Here is a 10,883-nt window from a genome sequence, read left to right as displayed (position 1 = left end):
ATCATGTCCAGAGAGATCCCATCTGCCCCGATTGCATTAGAAGTTAATGTTTTAATAATTTTAAAAATTTCGGATTCTGTAACTGTTTTCAAGTAAAAGCTTGTGTCACTAAATTTATTGCGTTGAAAATATTCAATAACTAATCGATCCGATCGATATAATTTAGACTACCGGGAATTGCAAGGAAAAAAATTATTAACTTCATTTGGGTCACGTAACTGTTCTGGTAGAATCAGATCACCTTTTCTATTGATGTTAACATTATATTTAATGTGTTTCCAAAGAATTTTTGCATTTTTTAAATTTTGATTAATAAAAGTTTCGAAATAAGCCTTTTTTTCATTTTTAATTGAAACACGAACTATATTTTTCAAATCTTTATAATAATTAATGTGCGCGTCTATTTTACTTTTACGTGCTCTTATATGCGCAATATCCCGTAGTCTCATCATAAACTTAATAATAGATGTGATCCAGGGATAATGACGGAACTTAGAGTGCAAGGATTTTAGAGGTGCAAGTGTGTCATAAATGCGTCGAATCTCTGTATTAAATTGCCCTACCATATCATCTACGCATTGAAGTCCGGCAATGCAGTCCCAGTTCACAAGTGCCAGACATTTGTCTAATTCACTTGGATCTATAGATGTAATGTCCCTGTAAAAAAATTTTTTTGGTGTAAATTTATCTCTAGTTATAGTGACGTCACAAGATATAAATGAGTGACTGCTTAAAGTGCATACATAATCAACCCAGACCTGACAAATATCTGCATCGGTACAAAACAAATCTAAGAGAGTTTCACTGCGATTTGTGAAATGCGTTGGCTCATTAATGTGTTGCGTCAAATTTAAACTATTTAAGAAGTCAGTGAGTAATTTACTGTTTTTGTTATTTTTATCAAAATAATTAATATTAAAATCTCCAATGATGATGAGCTGATCCCGCCACGTAAACAAGGATAAAGTCTCGTACAAAGCATCAAAAAATGTTTGTACACTTAACCATGGTGGCCTATATGCCGTTCCTATTACTAAGTTTTTACCTCGACTTTTATAGCATATCCACATCTGCTCAACGCAAGGGGAGGGAGGGTGACTGAGGGTGCGAACATTCAGGCCTTTTCTGACATAAAATCCTACGCCGCCACCGCGTGCGCGTATGTTTTGTGGGCGAGGTATATGCTGTAATTTGTAACCCGGTATAATAGGAGCACGGCCATCTTCTCCAGCCTTCAGCCAAGTCTCATTTAGGCCCAGAACGTCCACATTATGCCTTTCTACTGCGACTATGAATTCCTCATGATTAGTTCCTAGAGAACACGGATTCAGGAAACCAACTTTTAAATTGCGCGGTCTAATCATTTATAAATAAAATTGCTAACTAATGTTACCTGTTGAAATAGTAAAAATAAATTAATGATTTTAAAATATTCAATTAATAATACCAAGTAACACACAATGTAAACAATACCTCCTTGTATTTTATAGTTATATGGGCTCAGTATGTATAATGTCTGGTTGTTGTATATTACACTGCTGCGAGAACTTATTTTTAAGACCTTAAGTGAAAAAATAATCCAACTAACATTAATAGAATATAATTTTAAAAAACAAACTATAAAATAAATCTTCCTACCTATTAATTTCATTAAATATGCTATATATATTTTTACAATCATCGAGATTAAATCAGAGCTCAAACCCGTGTTGATACAAAAACCTTAGAAATATCATTTTGTGTTTTTATCCTTTGAGCCGCAGTATCTTTACTCCGCCGCGCATATATTCGCCCCTCGCGGGTCCAAATATAACGCCACCCATTGCGACGGCCTTCCTCTCGTGCATGATAGAACAAGACACGGTTTGTTTTTGTCAGACGCTCATTTATATAAAACCGCTTGGGTTCCTTGTCTATTTCAAGGCCCGTTGTATCAGCCCCGCGTCGCACGCGCGCCGCTCGCAGTAGTTGATCGCGAATCGAGCGGCGCGCTAGTCGCACTACGATAGGGCGCGGGCGAGATCGTTCACCGGTTTCATTATAAGCCGGCCGCGGTCCTGAGCGTTCAACGTAAACAACGTCGCGCTCGTCCAAGGTGACTCCGATTTTACTTGCAATAAGGCCTGTGACATGATGCAGATTTTCCTCATTCCGTTCTGTGATACCTGTAATCTCGATGTCGTTTAATAGACACGACTGTTCGCGCTCATTAAGATCCGACTTCAACTTGGCAAAATCTTCCAGTAAATGGCTCTCTGAAATGGTGCACGGTGCTTTATTCTCAAGTTGAGTCAATCGTGCTTCTACGCTGCCAACCTTTTTTTCTACTTCGCTTAACGTACCTTTTAATAACGCGAGCTCCTGCCTAAACGAAGACACCTCATGCGTCACTGCGGCCAATTCAACCCGAAGGAGCTTCATTTGGTCTAAAAGTGAGCTCACGATAAGTGGATCTTCAATTCCTGACAGAGATGGGGGAAGTTCGGTGTGTGATACAAGTTCCCCTTGCGTGGAAGCTGTGTCGGTGACCCTTACAAATCCACTTTGGTACCCTTGCATCTGGGCTGGAGTTCATTACACAAGCTCGGTGGAATAAACAGGAGCACCGTACACATTTCACACTATCGGCCGCAGCTAAAAACTTTCCGCAGCTACTGCATTTATTTGCCATTTTCGTTATGGTTATGCACGTGTAAATAACCAAATACTACGAATAGTTGTATTTTATATCGTGTTTATACGTATATATTAAATTGTTATGCAGTATGTATAAATCAGAGATGTAATCTATTTTGGAATATAAGGTAATTGTTTTTTTTTTTTTTTTACATTTTTTTACCGTTTTAAAGTTATTATATTAGATCACTTGTAAATTTTTGCACTTATTGTTTCGCTAGTGAAATACGGTGAAATAAATAATAATAAATTAAGTTTGAAGTTTTATTTTATCACTGCATATACATATAACACTTGCATAAATATGTTAAACAATTCAACGACCGCCGCACGCAACGGCCCGTACGACAGTCGTCTAGTTTTTAGTTCTTGGAGGACACTAGTTGGTTTTTAGTCAGTAGAAGTCTGACAGTCTCCTTCGCCCTTCTCCCAGGGTGGAGGGGCTCCATGAGGATTTTCCAACCGAAAAAAAGGGGTCATCCTTGACGGTCGATGGAGCTTCGGGCAGCATTTTGTCGAACTCGGCGCGAGGCTCATCAACGCCGCCGCCGCTCTCAGCCGCCTCCTTCCAAATGTGGGGGGGGGGGGCGGTATCGCTATGCCGGCGTCTTTATTCCGGCGTAGTGAAGTCGACGGCACTGTACGAGGAGAGACTCTTGCTGAGGCGAAAAGTAAAATAGCTCTATCGGAGTTTGGCATTAAATCGCTGCGTTTCCGTCAGGCTGCCACTGGAGGCTGAATTCTCGGGTACCGGGTGCAGCTAGTAGTGAGCAGGCAGATGCCCTCGCTAAAAAGCTGCGAGAGTCTTTAAGTGAGGATAATGTCCGCATTACCAGACCAATAAAGTGTGCAGACATCGGGATTTCGGGGCTGGATGACTCGGCCTCGATTTGGAAGTGATCAATCGGCAGTGTTCAATCGAGTCGATCAGGACTGGTGAATTGAGAGTCAGACCAAATGGACTTGCTTCTCTATGGGTACGCTGCCCTATAAAGGCAGCCAAACCCATAATCAACAATGGACGACTACAAGTGGGTAATATTCCTGGAAGAATGGTCCACGTTGGTCCCGTAAGCGTCTTAATAAAGAGATGTTGACTGAAGCAGCCCTCGTACAAGCTTGGGTGTCATCGTCAGAGGAACCCATGGATATAGAAGAAGAGGCGCAATGGTTTGCCGGAGCCTTGACCAACGTATGCGATACAGCTATGCCTGGTACAAAACCTAATTTGTCGAAACGAGCCGTATACTGGTGATCCACTGAGCTAGCTCAGCAGCGTGAGACGTGTGTCGCAATGAGGCGTCAATATACAAGATGCCGACGGCGACGTAGGTGAGACGAAGCAGAGAAGCCGCTCTTTATTCGTCGTATAGGCAGGCCGTTACGAACTTACAGATTGCCATAGTCAGGGCCAAGGAATCCGCAGAAGCAGAATCCTTGCAAGCGCTTAACAATGACCCGTTTAGAAGACCGTACCGTATGGTACCGCGCAAGTTTCGTGTCCGGACGCCACCACTGACGCAAAGCCTACGACCAGATATACGGAATCGAGTCATTACGACGCTATTTCCAGACGCTGGAACTCACCAACCGCCATCGATGGTGCTGCCCGTGACCACAAGCGATGAAGAGAACAATGACGAAATGGCAGTCATCTCGAAGGAAGAACTAGAAAGCGCAATGATACGCCTTCGGGCAAAAACTGTCGCTCCCGGACCTGATGGTATACCCGGTCGTGCTTTGTATTTAGCTCTCGGACTGCTAATGCATCGATTTACGGCGCTGCTTAATGCGTGTATCCAACAGGGGAGGTTTCAACGCAAATGGAAGATAGGCATGTGCTAGTGCTACTGAAGAAAGAAGGACGCCCTATAGAATCACCAGGGGCCTATCGACCTATTGTCCTTCTCGATGAAATGGGTAAGCTTTTCGAGCGCGTGCTAGCTACCCGTATCGTCAACCATCTGACATTGAAAGGGCCAAGCTTTAGCGCATACCAATTTGGATTCCGATGGGGCAGATCCAAGATCGATGCAGTGGCTAGGGTAAGAGCTATAACGGAGAAGTTGTGTTGGCTGTATCTATAGACATTGTCAATGCATTTAACACTCTCTCTGGGAATACGATTAAAGAGGCGTTGAAATACTAAAGAGTTCTGAGGTATTTACGACAAATAATAACGGACTACCTCTTGCAGAGAAAGATTTTTCGTATACAAGATACGACCCTACGAAAAATGAATGGCAAGATAGACTTATGGCATGTGGCGTTCCACAGGGTTCAGTTCTTGGCCCACTCCTGTGGAATATTGGCTATGACTGGGTCTTGCTGGTTCTAATTTGAGAGGGATAAAACTAGTATGCTACAGTGATGACACTCTAGTAACAGCGAGAAGGCACACATACGAAGACGCAGCACTCCTGGGTACAATTGGAGTAACAGAAGTGGTCGGCAGGATCTGGCAGCTCGGATTGAAAGTAGCCCTGGAAAAATCGGAGGCAATGTGCTTCCACGGCCCTCGGAAAACGCCACCTCCACGTTCTAGCCTATCGGATTATTCAGACAGACGAGGTCCCCATTGTCGTAGGGTTCACAATGAAGTACCTAGGGCTAGTCCTCGACAGTCGATGGAATTTCAGAGAGCACTTTAGCCGGCTTTCTTCTAAGCTCGTCGGAGCAGCAGCAGCTCTGAACCGACTGCTACCAAATGTGGGTAGACCAGATGCTGACTGTCGTCGTCTATATGCTGGAGTAGTAAGATCTCTATGGTGCTCCGATATGGGTCGATGCTCTCTTGGCCTAGAATAAGGCATCTCTGCGTAGACCGCAGCGAGTGATAACGGTCAGACTCATTAGAGGCTATCGCACTATCGCATATGAGGCAGCGTGCGTACTAGCTGGTGCGTACCCCATATGATACGACTGGTCGCTGCGGTCGGACAAGACTTCGCGTTGCCTACCATTGTAAAATCTATGCTGGAGCAGAGGACTTTCTGGATTGCGATGGTCCAGTTCTGTAAGCACTTCCTGACGGAGTCGCGGATGTATTCGAAAGCGTTCCCGTGGCTTCGCCAAATAGCAGCGAGAGGGACACCTTGGGGTTTAAGTCCGACATAACTCCTTCGCCTCCTCGGGCGCAGAAGTATCCCATGAGGATTTCCCAAGTAAAAAAAAAAAGGTTTAATTGTCTTATATACTTATTTTATAGGAGTTAATGATAAGGTACTTCGTTGTTTCAGTTAAGGATGTTTCTTTCCATTTAAATTACTTTATTAATGTGCCTTTAAAGACATTGAGTTTATAAATTACTTAATATTTTAATAAATAATACAATTATTTGTATTTCTATTTAAATGTAATTTTATTTATATTTTAAGTAGCTTATTTTTAACAAATTTGTAATTATATTTCTAAGCTTATGGATTTCTTTTTTGATATTTATTGTATTTCAATATTATCGTTGATTTTAGACATAAAAAAAATTATGTTTTCAAAATTTCATCATGTATAGACTCATAAACATAAAAGAAAAAAGTTTTAGGGAAACGTTTAATCAAATAAAGATATATAACAATAAGTATCATCAACACTAAAGAAATATAACCATAATTTTATTAATAAACAGGCGTATCTCAGAGACAAAATTTTAAAACATTTAAAATTGTAAATAATAATGTAAATTTCTCCAAAATGATATTTTAGTATCAATAAATACTTAATCAACGATTACCTATAACGACACAATACCTCATTTATTATTACCACGCTATTTTCATTGACATATAAGTAATAAAGTTAGTTGTGAATGATAAAATGTTTTTGCGATTTCCCAACAAACAGCTTTTTTGAGTTATGTCAGTCTATTATTAAGCGTACGATATATATTAAAGAACTCAATTGTAATCTGCTTACCTCTGTAGGAAATATCCATGCTTCTAGTACGATTATTAATTGAGTAGGCGTTCCAAGAGATGCATGATATGATGATTTGTAGGTATCAAAACTAAACACTTGATACAGTGGTTCTTTAGGTGGAACGTTTTAATTGATCAAATCGTTTTTAAGATATTTTTCTTATGTTCTTAACGCGTAATTAATAAACAATACAATACCATTTCAGAGCTGTACTAAATATTAGGAAACACATTGTCGATAATACATTTACGCGCATTAGAATGTTAGTAATTTAATAAAAAAAAATATTTTATATCATATATTTGCTTGAGGAGAGCGTAAACTTCGAATTACTCATTAATACAAACAATGAATAACACAATGGCTGATTTTGCCGGACAGCATGTTGTTATAGCATTATAACATATTTTACAATGAGTTTACATGTTAAAATTTGTGAATGTTGTGTACAATATATTGATTATTATATCTTTCTAATTTGGAACTAATTGCAACACTTAATGTGACGTATTATAACTGTTCCGGACATTCATAATATCAATATTACTATTATTTTTTTATATCAAATACAAAATCCGGCGAAACACAAACTATCCGATAGCCAGACGCGTTGAACAATTAATAAAATAACTATGGTATTATTTTATTTACAAGCGCGAGAAAAACCAATACCAAGAATGGACATTCTTCTTTTAATCCTACCAAGACGCAAGCCATCCCTCGACTCCGACTTTCCGAAATGTATATGCACCCATTACTGACAGTATTGAGCTTTTAGGAGTAACTTTAACATCCAAACTTAGGGCGCATTTTCATTGGTCGATAAGGCCCGCATTCGGGGTGCGGGAGATTTTTGTAACGCATGCCATAGGGCCCGCAAAGAGTTTATCGTTTTCACTGGTCGTCAGAGCCCGCATACGGGGTGCGGGTGATTTCTATAACGCATATATAAATATCAATATATGAATGCGGATATCACCCGCACACGTTTAATCGACCAAGTTATCGACCAGTGGATTTCATTGGTTGTTAGCTCGCATGCGGGTACTCCCCGCAATCGGGCTAACTACCGACTTATCGACCAATGAAAATGCGCCTTCAACTTTACACAATGCATTGAATCCAAACCTAAAACTGCTGAAAAAAAAACGTGGCATCCTCAATAAGGTCAAACCGTACTTCATACCGGAACAGCTTTTGGCCTTATATCCAACCCAAGTTAGATCGTGCATGGAATACTATAGCCGTATAGAAGTTGGCTGTGCTAAGTATCAGCTTGACGCTTTGGATTTTGTGGATCGTCGTGCTAGAAGACTCATTGGCAACCAGACAGTGGTCAATGCAAAACTCCAGAGCTTAAACACCATCGTAAGGTTGCCTATCTGTCGGTATTGTATGGAATATATTTCCGAAAGTGTGCTCAGGAACTATTTAATTTGTTTCCAACCGAACCGATGGAACTGCAGGGCATCGAAAAGATTTACACCCTTACGTAGTTGACGTACTTATACCACGTTAGAAACGACATTCTCGTTTCTAATACGTACCGCTAAGGTGTGGAATACCCTCCCGACCTCCGTATAATATTGGCCATATCTTCTAATCTTGAATGAATAGGCATCTTCTAGGGAAGTGCGCTCCACCTTAGGCTGTATCATCACCTTCTATCAGGTGTGATAACAGTCAAGCGCTAGCTAATATATTTAAAAAATATAAAAAATTAAGTTTGCAACAACAAGGGGCTTGTAGGTATGCAGATATGCAATAGCATTGCCATTATAAGTAAAAAAAATCAAACGTCGATAATAATAGATCTTGGATAAGAAACAAGAAATCATGTTGTTTCAACAATATTTCGACTAGTAGGGGAGATGTAGGCAATGGGAGTCAGTAGGCAATGGTGATCACCTCAAAATAATAAAAACCGAACGCGACCGACCGATTCAAACATAAATACACGCTAGCATGACGTCACACCCGTGCGCGAGCGGCGACTGGCTCAGTTCGGCCGACGCGTTGGCGAGTTTTTTTTCGTTTTATTGCCTATGTAGGTAATCGGAGTCGGGTGATCCCAATTACCTACATACTGATCCCTATTGCCCACACTACCTAATCTCGGTAAAACAGTATTTTTTTTGTTTGTAGATGCCGAAAGTTCGAGCTAGAAAGATTAATAAATCTAACTGGACTATAGATCACCTTGAAAAAGCTGTAAAGCTCATCGATGAACAAAATTTTTCTATAAGAAAAGCCGCGAAGACAATGAATATTCCATTTGCCAGTCTTCACAACAGATACAAAAAATATATAGTTAAGGCACCTCGTCTTGGCCGTAATACTGTCTTCAGTGCTGAGATGGAAAAGGAATTAGCTGTCATAATAAAAAAAATGGCCAACATATTCTACGGTTGCACCCCAAACCAAATAAAAAGAGCAGCATTTGCATACGCTGAAGCCCTAAATCTGAAACACAATTTTAATACGAGTTCAAGATTAGTTGGTCGAGTTTGGTTTGAGGGATTTGTTGCCAGGAATAATATTTCTGTGCGGAAACCCGAAGCTACTAGTATCAATAGGGTTACAGCCTTCAACAAGACTGAAGTTCAACGATTCTACATGCTACTAGAAGAACTAATGGGAAAATACAAATTTATACCGAAAAATATTTATAATTGTAACGAAACCGGAATCTCCACCGTCCAAGAACCCGAAAAAGTATTAGCTGCTACGGGACAAAAGAGAGTAGGGTCCATAACAAGTTGGGAACGGGGTAAGAATATCACTTTGCTCTGCGCTATGAGCGCTGCAGGTGGATATGTCCCGCCAATGTTTATTTTTCCCCGAAAGAGGATGACCTCGACTCTTGAAAAAGATGGGCCAACGGGAGCAATATATAAATGTTCGGACAATGGATGGATAAATGAAGAACTTTTCCTCCAATGGCTTAAGCACTTTATCCAGTATGCCAAACCTTCTGCAGAAGAACCAATTCTATTAATTTTGGATAATCATGCGAGCCACATTTCTCTAGCCATCTTTGAGTATTGTAAGGAGAACTATGTCCATATGCTATATGTATGCTTTTTTATAGCCCGGGAGGGCAAATGACTCTGCTCCACCTGATGGTAAGTGGTAGTAGAGTCCAAACGCGACGACGGCTAGTGCAGTTGGGAAAGGTGATCTGCTCTAGCCGCCCCCGCCTTGCCGGCCCGCAAGATGCCTCTTCACGCCTCGTTTGAAGGAACCCAGGTCATAAGAGGAGGGGAATACGTGCGCTGGTAAAGAATTCCATGTTTTGGAAGTGCGACAAAGAAAAGAGTTGCTAAATTTCTTTGTACGCGATGGAATTGATGTCACAGTTAGGCGGTGACATCGAGAACCAGCACGCGTGGACTTGTGAAGGAAAGGGGAAGCAGGAATAAGGGAGAATAGTTCCTCTGAGCACTCGCCGCTCATCGCATGCAGCCAATAGATGTGTCCTTTTTTGGTCCATTTAAAGCTGCATATAGAAGAGAATGTGATTTATACATGAAGAGTCAACTGTCCCAAAGAATAACACCCTATGATATAGCTTCGTTGGTTAAAAAAGCATTTTCTAATGTTGCCTCCTTGAGTAAGGCCGAAGCAGGATTCAAATCAACGGGCATATTTCCTATAAACCCAAATGTTTTTTCAGATGAAGACTATATAGCAGCTGAAGTCCTTCAATCAGAGCCAATTGTTGTTCAAGATGTTGCTGACTCTATTTTTGAATCGACTTCTGCTGGTGCTGTTGTCCCTCCATCATCCTTAATGCCTACTTTTGAGCTAGAACGAAACATTCCTACTCCAAGTACATCCACATTCTGTCCCACTACTTCTGGACCAGCGACTGTATCGTTGTCTCAAATTGATATACCATCAACATCTAAGGATCTGCCAAGTATTCAAAATTTCATTCAGATGCCTCTGTTGTAGCTGTTGTCAAAACAAGACAAGGAATGAAAAAACAGCATGCAACGATTTTAACATCCACACCGATCAAAGACGCCCTAGTTGAAAAAGAAAATAAAAGTAAAGCCAAAGCTGTGAAAAACGAAGGAAAAAGAACAGGCAAGAAAATCAAGCCACAGAAGGGTAGTCGTGACAAGGTTAAGAAGAAAATTCTGCAGGACTCCAATGATACTTCGACGTCAGACGTGAACACGGATGTGTTATGCCAGGAAAATGACGATGCAGAAGATGCAAGCAGCTTGTGTCTTGTATGTGGTAAATTCGGCCGAAACCATGAAACATGGTACTATTAAAACTAT

General features: G+C 40.7%; 1 protein-coding gene across 1 annotated transcript; it reads right to left on the bottom strand.

Annotated features, from left to right (window-relative positions):
- Nucleotides 1–1,698: 1,698 nt before the first annotated feature.
- Nucleotides 1,699–2,559, bottom strand: LOC125075556. The gene has a single exon (XM_047687268.1). It carries the CDS (start codon nucleotides 2,557–2,559, stop codon nucleotides 1,699–1,701), a length of 861 nt encoding a protein of 286 aa, XP_047543224.1.
- Nucleotides 2,560–10,883: the final 8,324 nt, after the last annotated feature.

Source organism: Vanessa atalanta, chromosome W (assembly GCF_905147765.1).
Source record: "Vanessa atalanta chromosome W, ilVanAtal1.2, whole genome shotgun sequence".
Lineage (NCBI taxonomy): Eukaryota > Metazoa > Arthropoda > Insecta > Lepidoptera > Nymphalidae > Vanessa > Vanessa atalanta.
The sequence above is the reverse complement of the archived record's forward strand: the minus strand, read 5'-3'. Positions and strand labels throughout refer to the sequence as shown.